Source organism: Pundamilia nyererei, unplaced genomic scaffold (assembly GCF_000239375.1).
Source record: "Pundamilia nyererei isolate P.nyererei 1_Seehausen unplaced genomic scaffold, PunNye1.0 scaffold00020, whole genome shotgun sequence".
NCBI classification, from domain to species: domain Eukaryota; kingdom Metazoa; phylum Chordata; class Actinopteri; order Cichliformes; family Cichlidae; genus Pundamilia; species Pundamilia nyererei.
In genome coordinates this window covers 3,017,656-3,034,454 of record NW_005187421.1, presented here as the reverse complement: position 1 = coordinate 3,034,454, position 16,799 = coordinate 3,017,656, and the positions used below count along the sequence as shown (strand labels likewise).

The following is a 16,799-nucleotide window of genomic DNA, read 5'->3' as shown; positions in this document are numbered from 1 at the left end:
GACACCTTTTTCACGCAGTGAGACCGAAGAAGCGCTATAAAATTCAAAGTTTTGATTCCTAACCCAATATCCACAAAACTAGAATAAATATTTATGTGCCTAATTTATAAAAACGTTTAAAAAAGTCAATTTGTAATCCAGTATAATAACCTGCAGTTTCTCTCTTGTTCGTGTCCCTGTTTGCGTCCCACAAGACAACCAAGCGGGAACAACACTCATAGATTCTCATAACTTATTCCCCCATGACTTCCATATACATTTCAGACACGTTGCCCAGGGCTCGGTCTGCATTTGTTGTGCTGTAGCCACCGTGAGCTCGATTGGGGATGCTTACCGTGTGGAAAAGCGTTGGGTTGTACCGCATACAGGAAAGCATGGACCATGTGGAACAGAATCCCTATCGGTCCAGGTTCGTAATGGGCCAGCGTCTCGTAAACTCCCGCTGGCACATAGCCGAAATTCAACTTTCCTGGGGGTGGGAGTCTCCGCGGCTCCGTCTCTTGCTGGAGTTCGCCGGATGCCAGCCACAGCAACAGCAGGAGGAGGGTTCCCGGCTTCCACATCGTGTCCAAACGAAACACCGACCTGTCGTGAAACTGGAACTAAATTCTCAGTGATCGAGAAAACTGGACGGCGACTGCCCGGAATCTTGATTATTATCGGAGTGGGGGAAAAGAGAGAATACAGATAAAAGTGTTCCGCAGCTTTTTAAGTCCTGCTTCCCACCGAGCGACTTGTTCCGAGCATCGTTCCCCGCGGTCTGGAGCTCTTAGACGGACGCAAATCGGACGATCTTCTTCCACGTCCCCTGTGTTCGATGCGTTTGGATGAGCGCGCCTGTCGCTTCCACTCCGGCATCTGTGCAGCACGGGGATGCGCTGCGTCACGGGAGCGGGCGATGGTGCGCGCCGCCGTTTGCAAAGGGAGGACGGGTCCAGAGGGAGGTGCTCCTCCTGCCGGGGAGAGGAAGTAGAATCTTAAAGATCTAACCTACTAACGTTTTGATTGGAGAGATTAGTTTGGGGCCGAACACGTTAAAACCACCTTTAGACAGTTTACATATATTGAAATGCCGTTTTGAGGCACTGTTCCCTCGGGTCTGCTGGAAATCATTCGATTTTATATTAGAAAATCATGCTTATCCAGCAATATTTGACTTTAGTATCACTTAAACATGTTTACAATTAATTCCTCACCTTTTGATAGCATTGGATTGTTTATAAGATCCATCTACACAACCCACATTAAGCGTTATTTTTAAAAATGCTGAGATGTGAGCTTGAAAAAAGACAATGAATGTTTTTTTTCCACAACAGGAATTCTAGTTGTGATAATAATGAAATCTTAGCTGTAATAAATATGCAGTGTTACTGTGTTAAGAAAGCTGATTAATTTTCAAATAAATACTTTAAACAGTTACAACTTTCATTTTCTTATATGACATTTGCAGCTAGCTTTCACCCACTGGTTAGTTTTAAGAACTAAAAACAATTTTTTTAGGGGGACACTATTGTGGCTGTGGGTTAAAATACACTGCTCCACAGAGGTAACCCTTCAAGTTGAAACATGCCAAGTTGGGAGGAAAAGTGATGTCTAAGGCCAACTTTATGGTTTATGCACTAGGACACCTTGTTCCCTATAGGACAGTAGATTTGTTAAAAGCAGATTATTTTATTCCCCGGAAATGAGAATGACCGATTACATGTACATTTTCAGACCAGGTATTAAGCAGTATAAAGTCCATGTCGAATGTAATATGTGGTGCTCCAGTGGGTCAGGCAGAAGGCTTTTATCTGGGAGAGTGGGGTTGGGGTCCTGTGTGAAGCCAAAAGCAGCACTGAATTACATTTGCCAAGTATCAAACACCTGAGTATCCATGCACTGAAGAAAAAAAGAGGAAAAAGGCTTTTTTTTCTCTTTCACCTTTTCTGTTCACTGCAGCTTTAAATTGTCAGTTGTGGGGGAATATTATCATTATATCCACTACAGAAGTATAATTACTCTTATTTAAGTTAGACTCAAAGTTAATAAGCTGATTACAGCCTTAGATGTTCATGTGGGGCCATTCTGGCTGTTCCCAGGCTGAGGTTTAAATCTGAAGGTTGTTGTGTTTTCGCCATCTTAGATTCTGACTCCGGAACAACCTTCCTGAGGAGATGAGGTTTATGGAATGACTGACTTCCTTCAAATATCTTTTGAAAGCAGAGTTTTACTTACTTGCCTTTTTTCATTTCAGAAATTAGAAATGTAATTGTTATGCTCTTCAACATGTTCTTTAAATGTGAACAATACAATATCTTACATAATTTCTAATGTAAAAATGTTTTCTTGTATCAGCTATTCCCTAGTCAGCTTTCTCTTCTTCCCACTATCAGGCTCTTCACCTTCCTGACCTTTGACCTTTTCCCCCAGAGGGCAGACAGAGGATACCTGCGTGCAGCTCATAGGATTGATTTCATTGGCAGAGAAGCAAACAGGTGGGTTTTGCTTCTGTCTCTTTACACAGTAACATCCTTGTCCTCTTTCTGGAGTGCATGGGGCCCCAGCTCCTGGTGACAGAGGGGCCTCCTGTTTGGAAACCTTTGATCACTGATTGTGAATACATTTCTTCAGTGACAACACACACTCATTAGACCTGCAGAGGAGCAGATGAGACTTTCAGTTTTACAGACACATGATATGCTAGACTGAGGCAGTAGAATTAATTAGTAGATTCATTAAGAACAGTTTTTAGTGTATCTACAACTAAATGATCTCATTAAAAATATAAATGCAAGATTAAATTCTGTCCTCCTTTTTCATACTGCTCTAGAAAGACGATAAATTTAACACTTGCTGCATCATGACTACAGATAATTTTTCTCTTATTTCAGCTGCTGATAGTCTTCCCTATATTGGTTTTAATAATTTTATCAAGTAAGATGTTTCAGAAATTGGAATGTAAATGACCACCATATCTTGCGTATGGATGTGGACTTTGTCCAAGTGTCACTATCATTCCCGTCAACCTTTCTCAAGACAAATTCCTGTCAGATCTGACAGAGCTGAAGCTCGTCTCAGTTCTCAGCAGTGTAAGGAGCTTAGCCCTCTAAGAATGTCTGTTACAGATTTACTCTGCCTGTCCTTCACTTCTGAACAGGTACTCAGGTACTGTGCAGCCCAGTATCAGGTCAGGCAGGGTTCATGGATAAAGCTTACAGGAAGTTTGACGGGGGGGAAAAAGAAGCACCTTGATGCTTCCTGTCATCAACAAAAAAAAAGGAAATCCTAATCTGACTTTGTACTCTGAAAGCTAAAGCCACTGATGAGTGGTTCTTTAAATGGCTAAATTAAAAACATTCACTTCTGGAAGCACTGTAGGCCTGCATGTTTCTGTAGCCTGCATCCTTATCACACCACTGGTATCCGTCAGCAAAAAGTTTGCTCAACTGTCCTGCAAGCAAAGCAGTTTCTATGATTTCATTCATAGAGCTGTAAGAACCTTTTACCAATGAACGTTCGGTCTTGACCTTACAAAATCCCAACTCAAGATCCAGTTCCCAATGTTCATCCAGAGTTCGAGTGTATCACAGAGAGCGAGTGATACAGGTCAGGATCATCTGAAATGATGGATCATTAGATAACAAGCATTATCATATAATTTAATACAAAACGTTTGGTATGATGCTGCATTTGGGTAAGTAAAATAAGCTTGCACATACTCACAGTGAACTTTAAAACATAGTTTCAGACTTGAAGTTTGAATAATTCTGATTCTCAGTCATGAACTTGAGTTAAACAGCAAATAATTTGAGGATCGAAAGTGAACTTTTTCCAAATACATACCCTCAAAAACACAACCCAGAATGCTTTAGCTCTGCATGTAGCTACAATAAAACAGCACACTTAAGAAATCAACTTTATTACTCCAAATGGGCAAGTTCATACAATATCAAGGTAGGAATTAAATATGGAATCAAACTGAGGAAACAAAGCAGGCAGTGTACTGGACCATCGCAGCTTGCATAAGAGCACTTCTACAGTGCTTCTATATCCATTAACCCAGTTAAGCTCAGGTGTGCTCAGCTGGGCCCAGTTGAGGTTCGGTCAGATCTCCACTGCACACCTGGAACATCAGCACCAACTCTGTGTACAGTGAAGACTGAACCAGCTCCATCAGGCAGCTCCAAAAATAGATCATCCTTATTACAATAAAGAAACGTTTCTCCAAAATACAATCAAACAGATGCTGATACATGTAAACACTATATACACCTTCTGTTTAAAAAAAACAAAAAGCAAGCTTTCTTTGCCAAAATAACATTAAATATATCACTGTTAAGTATTTTACAACCAAAAAAGTACTTGTTTTTACATCCCCAAATAAAAGAAGCGATGGGCAGAGTGCGTCAAAAAAGCGGAACGTGAACACAAGTGACCTGAGTTTTTAATCTGATGATTATAAAATAATTAGTGTGAGTGAAGGGTTTGTCTAACTCTACCATTTTTGATTAGCTGCTGTCAATCAAAATGCTAAGATCAACTTTGTAAACATGGAGGAAACAAGAAAGTGCTCAGTGACATATTGCCGTAATTTTACAATTCAGATCAGATGAAACAAAAGTGATTGAAAGATTTGGCACGAATTTGAATCATAAACTTCTAATAAAGTTGCAAAAAATGTATTATGTTTAAACTAAATTACACAAATGGGTGTCAAATTAAAACTTGATGACATTCCTGGTCTCTTTAAGGTGTTTTTACTTTTAGATGATTCACGTAATTTACAAAAAAAAAAAAAAAAAAAAAAAAAAAAAATCATAGCGAACAACTCTGCAAGGTCAGTCAAAAAAAATAAAAATCTTAAAACACACACACAAAAAAGGCATTTTGTTGTGTAAATATTGCTTCTATTATCCTAAGATGTAAACATTAGAGCATCACTAGAGTCGAATGAGAAACATGACCGTATTTAAAGGCAATACGGCCCATCAGTGCATTCAAAAGTAACTAAAGATTAAATACCATTCATCAAAAAATTATGCTCCAATTTGAGGCACCCCACCAAAAGAGAACTCTTCCCATTGATTATGTCCATTTAACAGATAGCTGCGTGTAAACTGTCTTAAACTAAGTGATTGGAAAATCAAGATTATAATGGGCTATGACATACAAATGCACTTTTTCCATAATTTTAAAAGGACTTCTGCTCTATGACTGGCTATGTAAGTGGGTGGTAGATGCAGCAGATTTAGAGTCAGCAGTCATTAACTGCTTTGGCTAATACTGTACGCTGACTGGGTCGTTTAATGAAAGGCTGTTGAGATGGCGAAGGCGCAGGATGGCTGCAAATGTCTTTACCTAATGGCTGTGTAAATGAATGTTTTTTAATCTAAAAAATAATCACTGTTTTTAGCTGTGTTTGCAACACCTGTAATTCATACTGGATTGAAAAATTTGAACCAGCTTCACTGAGGTACGGACTTTAATCAACAGATCTCTAATATTGACAGTGTGTAACCGTTCAGAGCCATGTTTCCTAACCTTTCAGTCATGTCAGTTTCAGTCTCTTAAATCAAAACAATGTCTGAGTAAAAACCCTTCATTATTCAGTTTTGACTCCAGTTTTTTCTGCTCTGCTTTTTAAGTTCATCTGAATATTTTCTAGACAACCACAATGTAAAAAAGAGATGAGAATTTTGCGATCCTTGGGTTGCAAACTGCCATATAATAACAGAGCTACATTTCTTAGCTCAGATGTTTTAAATAACCTCTGTTTTTGTTTTCTTGCAAAATTTCATATGTTGAATGTTTAGTACTTAAAATAAACCCCAACACTTGTTTTCTGGTGGAAAAAAGCAAATTCTCATCATTCAAGTGTCACTTTTGATGTCAGAGTTTGGAAGTTTTTTCTGGCTGCTGAGCGAACTGAGAAACTTCTCTCCTTCTGGTCCCACTGCTGCTCATACAGGAAGTGCTAGAGTGCCTTCACACTTACACATATGCTCACTCGCACACACTCTCGCACCCCAACCCTGATCCTAAATCGCGCGCGTGCACACACACACACACACACACACACACACACACACACACGCTCTGACATATGCCAGTTCATCCTGACAACTCGGCTGCAACACTCACTTTCTGTCCTCTTCTGTTTTATCAGCCAGGTGAAGTTTTCCCTGTGAAACTTCTCGACTTCAGCTTTCAACAGCAGCAGGATTGTCTGACTTTTTCTTTTTTTTAACAATAATTTACTGTAATGTCACTGATTTTATAAGTACTCAGCGTTCTGCTGCTGTTGGCCAGGAGAGCCAGGCTGGGAGGCCATTGGTCTCCGTCTTTCCTGAGTGGTTAGTCGCTACATCAGTGGCTGCTTGGAGGCTGATCAGTCAATGCGGTTTCCACAGATTGTGAATCGGTCAATCTCAAGGAGGTCTTTTTTGGAGGTCTTGTGCTTTGTTTCAGAGGGCAGCTGTGCCTCCTCCTCCTCTTCCTCATCCTCGTCATCTTCCTTTAAGAGCATGGATGGAAGTTGTTCAGCATCAGCATCAGAAGGTGGACTAGGTGGACGGCTAGCTGGTTTAGCAGGTGAGGGATAGGTAAATGGTGGAGGAAACAAATCAGTCCTAGGGATAGGCTGAGTGGTCACAGACGAGATGGAAGAGGATGTTGGGCTGCAGGGAGTGGCAGGGATCTGCACCACCTTAGATTCACCTGTGAGGAACACATTTAAAAACACATTTAATGACAAAACAAATACCATGTAGATGGGTTCATTTATGCATAGGTAATTTGCCACTAAGACTGGCTTTAACAAAGAGCCAACCCAGCAGCTTCAATCCCGCTCGTCTCAGTTCTACGCGTGAGCTTAGGAACAGTGCTCTGTGCAGTCCAATCACTGTAGGAAGTTGAGTAAAACACAAGTAAACAAATCTTCACACCCACAGTGCAGGCAAAATGCAAGCTGTACAGAGTAGACCGCTAGATTTATTCAAGCATGTCCCTTTCATCAAACAAGTGTGAGGCAAGTGAAAACTGATTAATGTCTGTGTAGACAAGCTTAACATTTAAAAGACATAATTCCACTGGTTTTTCCAGTTATTAAGATTAATCCCACCGTCATATGAGGTCCAGCTGTGTGCTAGTTCAGTTTCAGAATCACAATACTTTATTAATTCTGATTCTAAAATCGAACTGATAGGCGGGTGGAGGTTGACTGCATCTGCACGGACAATAACTGGACAAACCAGTTTCAACACAGCAGGAGAGAAAACACCCAGAAAAAGATGCTGATGTAAAACATACACCAGCACAGCTGGACCTCACAATTCACTTCATTATGTTTAGAGAAACACTGCAAAGGCTTTTCACTTTGAGAGTAGAGCACAGTTACTTTAGGAAAATCAATTAAACAGAATAATTCATCATATCAGAGAGAATTGAGCAAGAAGACTGTCCACAGAGACGACTGCCTCGCCCTGGGCTATCAGACTACAGCAAACTTTTGGTTCTTTCTGTAGACAGAGATGAATAGACATTTAACTAGAGAGAAAACTACAACACACTGAGCAAATGGATTGTGTAGGTTAGACACGCACTACATGTGTGTGTCTAAGCTATCAAAGAAAGAAAAAAAAACAAAAAAAAAACATCAACCATGATAAAAGCCATGAAAAAACAAAAATCAAAAAACAAAACAAAAAAACCCCAAAACAAAATAAAAGAAAGCAAATGTTTTAGGCAAACAGAATATAGGAAAATTCCACGTTCGGTTCCACCTAAATAATTTAGCATTAAATCAGTGAAGAATATAAAATGAGGCATACCTGTCAGTGGCGTGCACACCCTTTCTAAGCTTCACCATTTCATTTATTCTGATGGGGTCAGGCTTCACAGTACTGCTGTTTTATTAGGTGGTGAATGTCACATTTTTGAGAGTCTTAAATTCTTCCCATGACAGAAAAGGTGGACTCTGACCAATCAAAGCTCCTCATTTTCACAACTTATCTATTGTGTGGCAGTTCAAATTTTTTTTAAAAAAAAGAAGCCATTTTCTACTGAGACCTGACAGCATCAATGATATTTTTTGATTTGAACTGAGGAAAAAAATTATATATTTAAACTATATGAATGAAATAGTCATCATTTGCATAATCACAGCTGTTATAAGAGAAACATGACACTCAAAGAATCCTGAACTGAAACCTAGGAAAAGCAAAGCAAACTATTTTATCAGACAGGCAATAAAAACTATAAATGTATTAAAAAAAAAAAGATTGTTCAAATGGCTTACTTTTAGAAGCATTTTCTTATTAGCAAAATATTGATAAACCGATCAGACAGAGTCTTCTACCTCAAAACATGATGTAGTGAATGCTCTGCTGCTATAGTTGTACACTCAGTTATTCTTGTGTTCCTCATTAACACAGAACCTGAGGAAATATGTAAAAGCAGTTCAGATTCTACACCGAAGATGGAAAAATCGAAACTATTAGTTACCCTGATGGCAAAAATCACTCTGCAACAAACAAAGAAGAAAAAAATACAGTATCAGTTGATAGCCATCCTCTCATCTCCTTAACCACTTCACTTATCCAAATTATGGTCACAGGTTTAATTCAATCGACTGATTCTTATATAGTGCTTTTCTACTCTCCCGGAGTACTCAAAGCGCTGTATGCAACATGCCTCATTCACCCATTCACACCCACTCATACAAGCACTTCTAAACTCAAGTGCAAACTAATAAACATTCACACACATTCACACTCCGATGAGCGCATCAGAGAGCAACTTGGGGTTAGTATCTTGCCCAAGGATATTTGGCATGCAGACTGGGGAAGCCAAGGATCGAACCATCAACCTTCCAATCAGTAGCTGATCTGCTCTACCACCTGAGCTACAGCCACCCCAGGTGGGCTGTGGTTTATCCTAGAAACTGGTTGATAGGAGGCTACAGTCTGGACAGGTCAACAGTCACACTAATAGCCTCAACTCCTTATAATCAATGGCACAGAGCAGGAACAAAATCATAGCATGCTAGCCTTAAGCTGTCTTCCACTATAAAGCAACCAGGCCAGATGCTCATGTCAGTTTTGTCAATGTCATTTAGCTGCTAAGGAACCAGATATCGGTTTCACTAGCTTTTACATTACAATGATATGTAACAAAAAAAATCAAGCGCTAAATTAGCGCTTCTTGTGTATTGTGTACAGACAGACAGATGATGTCTGTTGTTATTAAATATCCCATTATCTAATTTTTATATTAACTTCCTAACTAATTTTTCCAGGTATAGTCGAGGGGGCTACATTCCCTTCAACCCTAGAAAAAAAAAAAATCTATAGATCTGTTATTTGAGTCACACATTGCAGCTTTCTCCATTTCTCTGGAGATATGTGAGCTTTAATAAAAGTTAACCACCATCTGGCTTGAAATGGCTACTGTGAAACCGCTCATTACACATTTCTCCCCTTTGGACAAAAACATGCAGTATAGACAGATGGCAGATCTTCGTATTATTTGAAGGCAGAGCATTGCAAAGACAAAGACATAGTGCAGTGAATCCAGTTGAGCAGCAGGTAAAGCTTGAGGCGCCCACCAAAGTAGTTTAATGTCAGAAAAGTGAGCATGGTATTTAAGGTCGACGGTTCAAATCCCAAAAGCTAAATATGAAGAAAGCATAAAGAGACTTGCATTAGCTTCCCACAACCTCAAAGCATTTATTATTATACTCTGCATGCTGGAGCGTGAAGCTGTAAGCCATGTTGCTGGAGCTCTGTGAGAAACCAGATTCATTAGAAACATGAATGCTTTTGATGTTCCATGACATGATGCACCATCAGGATCTTTGTCATTTTAAAGCTCCTGCTTCGGCACAGCAGGCGGGTCTGAGGCACACACGGGAGAAAAGATCTGCAGGGATTTGGCTGAGGATGACAGGGAGATAGTGTCACCTCCAAATCTGTTTCATCAAACGTAGGTGCGGGACCAGTGAAACTCTATGCCAGACTATGAACTAAACTCTTTTGAGGAAATTCACGTGTAAATATCAGACTACAGAAAAGGGTTTGCTGTGTACTTTTTTGTTGAATAGTCTTTTTCTTAGAATATGACATAAGATGACGATCCAGTACAAAGTGCTATGACAGAACACTGCAACGTTGTACGTTTTACTACATTAAGTGTAGTGCTGGATATGTCTGTATAATTTACCAGAGAATACTGTGCCCACCTTTGTCCATTCTATCAAATATAGAAGACAAATGAAGAATTTGTTCAATAAGTTGAATAACAAAACACATTTGATAAATGTATGTTTTTGAGCCCAGACAAATTAAATTCATCATCTAATCAAAAGGTTGAAGTTCTATACTGTAGCAAATCAAATGTTGCATTAGTAGTTATTAATTGCTTGACAAAAACATCTCCAGGCATAACAGATTCATTTTGTAATTAACATCATAATGTACCAGGTTACACAATGACAAATATCAATTCATTGCAGCTCTGGAAATAAGCATCAAGGAAAGAAAAGGAAGTAGATAAAACATTATGTATACTGTTTGATTTTTTTTTTTTTTTTTGCCCCGCAAAATAGTTTTGGGATCACAGAGTTGTGTTTTTTTTGTTTTGTTTTTTTTTTAAATGCTGAGGGAATTAATCAAGTGCTAACCTGTAATCTTGAAAAGACTTACCTGACCCAAAAAAATCAAATCAAATCAAATCAAGGTTTCAAGGATCCCCAATTTTTGCTTGTTTCCACTAAATGTCTGAAGCTGAGCCGGGGCTTTACCTGTTGCCACATTTGTCTGTACCTAAATGTCAGCTAAATGTCCAACATTTACATTTAAGTGCCAACTAGATACCTAAAAAGATCAACGTAACTCTGTTAGGTGGGGGGCCCATTTGGTAAGACTTTAGAAATTGCATGAGACTGAAAGCAATATCTAGCATCACTTCAACAAATATGTAAATTGCTATTCTGAATGGTAGTCTGAGACATAAAGAGTAATAAAACATTGTTTTCTTTTGAAAACCATTACAGGTTTCTATTGCTGAACAAAATGAAAGAAAGAAAGGAAGAAAGAGAACAACTGTGTAGGAGAAAGAGCAATACGAAACATTCATCAACAAAATTAAATCCCAGGACGTCTCATTTACAAGATATCTATTCCTGCCAGCCAAACAACACCCTCTCAGGTCCCAGCATTTTTCATATCTCTAAAATAAGATTCAGACTTCAAAATACCACAAAAGTTTCAACCAAAAGTTTTTTGTTCAAAGGTGGTGTGTATGTAATTCCAAATAAATACTTATGATATATTTGTACTGTAGCTATTTAAATATTAATAATTTATGTCAGTGCTTCATGTTCTGCATGTTCTTGACTGTTGGAGACCTGATAGATACAGTGTAATTAGTAAAAGTGAGTATAATCAAGCTGAGGTGAATGTATAATTACGTAAAATGACTGGTAGCACTGACCATTAGACAAGGTCAAACTCTGGTTTTCTTTGCGCTGAATGTTTGATTATAATTTATTACCGACTGGTTAAGCTACTGGTGACATGCTCTACGCTTGAGGTCACAGCTGATGTCATCTTGTTTAGAAAGCATCACATTTATAGATATAAAATGTAATTGCTTTTATGTGTAATTTACAATTATCTATTAAATTCATCTTTAAAAAGAACCACTAACACAAAAACAGTTTGCTGTTTGACTTTTCACATTTCTCTGGCATGCAAATGTTTCATGAGTCATGCTGAATCCCTTCAAGAGATAATTAGTGTTGTAGTCATAAATGCCATGGGGACTGAAACCTATGGATCCTTGTGGGTGTAAATAATAGCTTTTACAAAATATTAATCCATAACATATCTGGGATTTTTATTATAACCAAGGTTTTTTCTCATCTTAATCTTTTGAGGGGTTTTTTCTTTACCTGAAGGTGTGCGGCACCTGGCTGGGTCAGCTTTGCTAGGGCTCTTGGCAGAGGAGGATGGTGCAGTCGAGGGCCTCTCAAACAGTTTGTCCTCCATTTTGGCTCTCTTGACATAGACACATGATTTCCCCAGGAGTACAATACTGTTCAACACTTTCAGTGTTACCAGTCTACAAAGGGAAAGGGGAGGGAAAGGGGATATTTGATTAGAAAAAGACTAGATTTTTTTCCTGTTCTTCAGGTAGTATTACAGAGCTTTAAATGTACCATCCAGCTAGTCTGGACAGATGAAAGTCTATTAAAAAAAAAAACTTACTCTAACTTAAAGTGATGCCATAATTTAAAATCAGCTTTAATTTCAAACATATTAAAGCTTTGTAGTTTTTTCCAGTCTGCGGGCTAAATTAAATAATAAATACATTAGGTGTCTACATTTTGATCAAAACACAGTCTTCTAATGCAAATTACCATTCATATAATAGCTTTTTGAATCTTTCTTTGTTTTATTTAGTGCTGAAATTTTATCACAATGCTATCTTGAACTAGGGCATAGCTATAATGAATCTCTTACCATCTGGCTTCAATCGCCAGTGTTCACATCCCACCACTTACGCCAGGATGTTAGTGTGCACTGTCTTTCTGTGTTTGTGGGCTTTGCTATAAGGCCGAGAGTCTGGTACTGTGATGAGTGAGAGACAGACACATTTGGGTCTGTGGACCACTCCTTGCTGTGACAGAGCGTGTCAGCGCAGCTGAATCTTTGCCAAGGCACAGCGGTCTGTTCAAGCTAGGGCTATTTTTAAATCGGAGGATAGGGGAGGCCAGAGATGGCACTAGAGATGACAACATTGTATTCTTCACCCTAAGGGAAACTCTTCAATGGTACGTGCCCCGATGGGATCCGGCAAATGAGAATGAGCAAGGCTATCAGCAACTCAGCACAGGGTGGATGTGAGAGCACAATGTTAATGCTTATGTAACTGTGTGTGTCTCTGAATATGAATGTGTGTTTATGACAGTGCCTGCATGGGTGAGTGTGCATCCACGAGACAACGCAACCATGTTTTTACCTTCGCCATGTGACGATGTTTGTGTGAGGTTCTCTCCATAACTAGCACACTATAAGTAAATTAAAGTATCCCAATATTTTAGTCTTTACTGACTTAAAAAAACATGTCATGTTAAGTGGGTTAAGCATTTAGTTTACTAAACAGAAGGGGTTATCACAAAGACCAGTTTCAGTCATCAATCTTTCCTAAAGATACTTTTCATGGTCAGATTATATTACAGTCGAGCCCTGGTATTCGTGGGGGTTAGGGACCACAACAGCTCGCGAATAGCTCAAATCTGGGAAAACTTTAGACCCCATCTAAAAACGCTTATAATTGCCTATATTTTAATTTTCTGGAGGCTTTGTATTTGAAATTTGCATACTGTTTGGAGAATGTTCTTTTTTAAGAAAACAAAATTTTCTGTACAAATACAGAAAAAAGTGAATAGGTGAATATATGATTACTGAACTGCAAATAGCTGGGGTTCAACTACACTTGCATGTATTTAAAACAACAACAACAACAACAACAAAAAGATCTTCAGTGAGGTAAAGTGGCATAATAAGGATTAAAAGCTCACTCATTTTGCAGGATGTATAAAAAAAATCTATACAGGACAACTCTAAAAACTCACCCAAGATAAAAGAGCAGTACACAGGTGTATGATAGTGCTCCCTGCAACCTCACTGAACTCATCACCACTCTGATGAGCTGTTAAAAAAAACAGAAACACCAGTATTAATGGAATTATTTATCCATTTTGAAAACAAAATGGAAACATTTCATTTTAGCAATAATAAGAACCATTAAACACTTTTAGAACATCGTGGAGTTTTGAAACTTGCTTGTGTGCCAACGACCAACTCTATTCTGGTATTTAGTTCCTGAATATCAACAACAGACTGCATTCTCTCTTACCAGAACAGCCAATGGCAGGGGGATGAAGCCCATCCTCCGGGCCACTGAGTCACTGTAGTCAGTACAAGCCTACACAGTGACAGACGAGCATAAATTACAGCACTTGACAAAACTGAATTGATTAGCTGCGTGGGCTCCACGCTGTTTATGTAAGTATAATGATGGCAATGTGAAAAAACGAGGCAGTTGCTTACATTCTTCTGCCGACTGCTGACGAGATCAAAAGCCAAACTGGCTCTATATTCACTGTACACCTGGAAAATGGACAAGAAAATAATTCAGTACAGGAAAAAGAAAAAGGCAAGGTATCCCATATAGTATCATACATGTTCTCATGCAAAGTCATGGTGATGACTGAAAGAAAGGACAGCAGGTTGTGTTCTTACATCTGCAGTGATGTCATTGAATTTTGTGATAAAGGCATGTTTGATGACATCAACTGCAACTTCAGAGGTGACAACCATAAAAACGTCAGGGAACAACACCCACAGGTGATCTGAGAGGGGGAAAAAAAGATAATTATTTTAGCCAAAATTTTTGGAAGGATCAAATAATCCTTCAATATTTGTATATGTATGTTTCTCCTTGTTTTGGTCGTGTTTTATTTTTTTCTATGTTAATACGCTACACCATTAGCCAAATTATTTAAGTCATCTTCTAATTGTATCTGTTTCTCTAGTGGCTGCCCAAAGAAAATTTACATTACTGCAAACCTTCACTGAATATACTGGACTTGCAGCACTGCAAGTTTTCTTTGGGCAGCCACTGGAGCAATTACAAAAATAAGTTAATTAATTCAGTTAATGGTATAGGGTATTAAACAGAAAATACTAAAACATAACCAAAATAAAAGGATCATTTTCCAGTGCGTTTGATTCATATTGATACAAAAATACCAAAACAGCAAATCCTCATATTAATTGAGATGATGGCCACCTTAATATTTTTACTGTTTCACTAAACCACATCAGTTTTGCATGATCAGCAGGTCAAAATAATCTTTGTCTTATACTCATAGTCAGTCTGTCCTAAACAAGACTTTCTAACAACTCCCTTTTTAAGACCAGACTCTCCCTTTAAGGCAGCTTGCTTCTGTTTGACACTCCCATATGAACACAACGAAGCAGGAAAAACAAGGGAAGCAAGTGTGAAACTGAGTATTTAAAGCAATATTAAGCCTGAGCTTGTCACTCTTAAGAGAAACATTAATGATTTTTTAAAGGTGTTCACTTAATGGCATTTCCATTTAATGTACAAAACAGCTAAGCTTTATCCATTAGGGCTCAGTAAATATTGTGCTGTTGTACTGAGAAAAGCTCAGCCCATTCTGAGCCACACCTGACAAATTATATGTTGTTTGAAAGTTTTTGTGATTTATATACCTCTTTAGCAACAGTAGCTCTGCTGGTATTAGTAAATCAGTGTTGTGATTTCAGCTGACAAGCCACATCTGTCATCTACTGTGTGTCTGACTTTGAGACTGGCAGGAGGAGCTGACTTTTCAGAGAGCTGTCATAGAGAAATATCCCAGCCCTCACTCCTCACTTTGCTCCGTCTCATTGACTGAGGTTTACTGGAGAAAACTCCCCAAGGTGTTGCAATGTATCAGCTGAAACAGCAAGAAAGGAGCTGCTCAGGATTTTTGTAAACATTTTTACCATGGCAAGCACTGACCCCAGTCTGTTTTTTTCCTGTTGTTGTTGTTGTTGTTTTTTTACTTTTAAAGACATTTATGATAAAAAAACAAAACAAAACAACAACTTACTTTTCTAGTAATATAAAAATGTGCATAAAAGTATAGTTTAAAGGAGGGAAACATGATTACCGGGGTTCCAGGAGAACTGCTCCATATTTCTGAGACAAACGATGAGTAGAAGGACATAGCTGGTGAACCGTTCTTTGATATCTGTGGGAAAAAATTGTTATTATAGTCTCCCATCTATGGAGAAACCTGTGTAAGAATATTAGATAGATAAGCATCTCCATTTTAGCTGAACACATGGTCTTCAGTCTGCTGTAGTTCAATATCTAAACAGCTTGAGTCAACAATACAGATCTGTGAATTTTCAAAAAGCATTTCATGTTACAGTGGATTTTGCGACAGCAGTACATCCTATAAGCATCGCTGTATTATAATTTTAATAATGTGGCTACAAAGGTTTGGCTATTATCCATACAAATGATCTTATGGTAACAAGAGCCCAGCTCCATGACCAGCCATTGTACTGGGATGGAGTAACCAGAGAGGCAAATGGCAGATGATTCAGGGTTGTTGTGTTCCCCTGTCATCTGATTACAATAAGAATGATCAAGATAAAAAAAAAACAAAAAACAGTGCCTTTGGGAATACAAAAAGAGAACCAAAGTTTTTAATCAAATACACTGGCTGTACTGTTCTTTCAAAATGCAAAATGAATTAACTTTCCCAATGAAGCAAGATTAATTCAATTCTGTAACTTAAATCCATCCATCAGTTTTTTAAAGATATCCAATAGAAATGTCATGAATCTATCTATCGCCACCATTCTGACTTTGGTACAAGTATTTCCAAGGGATAATTCAGTTTTAAAGAAGCTTCAGAGAACTTCGAAGTATATAATTTAGTCTGGATTCTAAACTTTTCCTGTTACTACGAACAAATCATTCTTACTGGTGATTATTTTTATAGTGTAATTGTTGACAGTGACAAAGCAGATGTGAAATTCAATAAAATACATGTTTTATGTATTTTTAGACCAGTACTTTTCTAAAATAGTACTAATAATGTACTGCATTTTTGATAAAGCGCTGGATAGCTCACCACTGTTGGACATTTGGAATAAATTGTTCTTCTCAAATTTCTTGAACACACTTCCTTTGATTTCCACAAACTATGTTTGAGAGAAAAGAAAAAAAAA

General features: G+C 38.2%; 2 protein-coding genes across 16 annotated transcripts in view; both read right to left on the bottom strand.

The window, feature by feature from the left end:
• The window catches only part of prom1a (prominin 1a), an 81,909-nt gene extending 80,871 nt beyond the window's left edge, over positions 1 to 1,038 (bottom strand). For all 15 annotated transcript variants that reach the window (XM_013909172.1, XM_005726512.1, XM_005726513.1 and 12 more), the window contains exon 1: positions 335 to 1,038. In XM_013909172.1, the coding sequence (XP_013764626.1) occupies positions 335 to 563 (229 nt within the window). In that variant the 5' untranslated portion in view covers positions 564 to 1,038. The remainder of the gene's footprint in view (positions 1 to 334) is intronic.
• Positions 1,039 to 4,806: 3,768 nt separating this feature from the next.
• tapt1a (transmembrane anterior posterior transformation 1a) overlaps positions 4,807 to 16,799 on the bottom strand; it is a 24,075-nt gene continuing 12,082 nt past the window's right edge. Inside the window, 8 exon segments of the mRNA XM_013909149.1 lie at positions 4,807 to 6,699; positions 11,933 to 12,102; positions 13,619 to 13,695; positions 13,903 to 13,971; positions 14,097 to 14,156; positions 14,289 to 14,398; positions 15,728 to 15,808; positions 16,703 to 16,775. Of these exon segments, the coding sequence (XP_013764603.1) occupies positions 6,371 to 6,699; positions 11,933 to 12,102; positions 13,619 to 13,695; positions 13,903 to 13,971; positions 14,097 to 14,156; positions 14,289 to 14,398; positions 15,728 to 15,808; positions 16,703 to 16,775 (969 nt within the window). The 3' untranslated portion in view covers positions 4,807 to 6,370.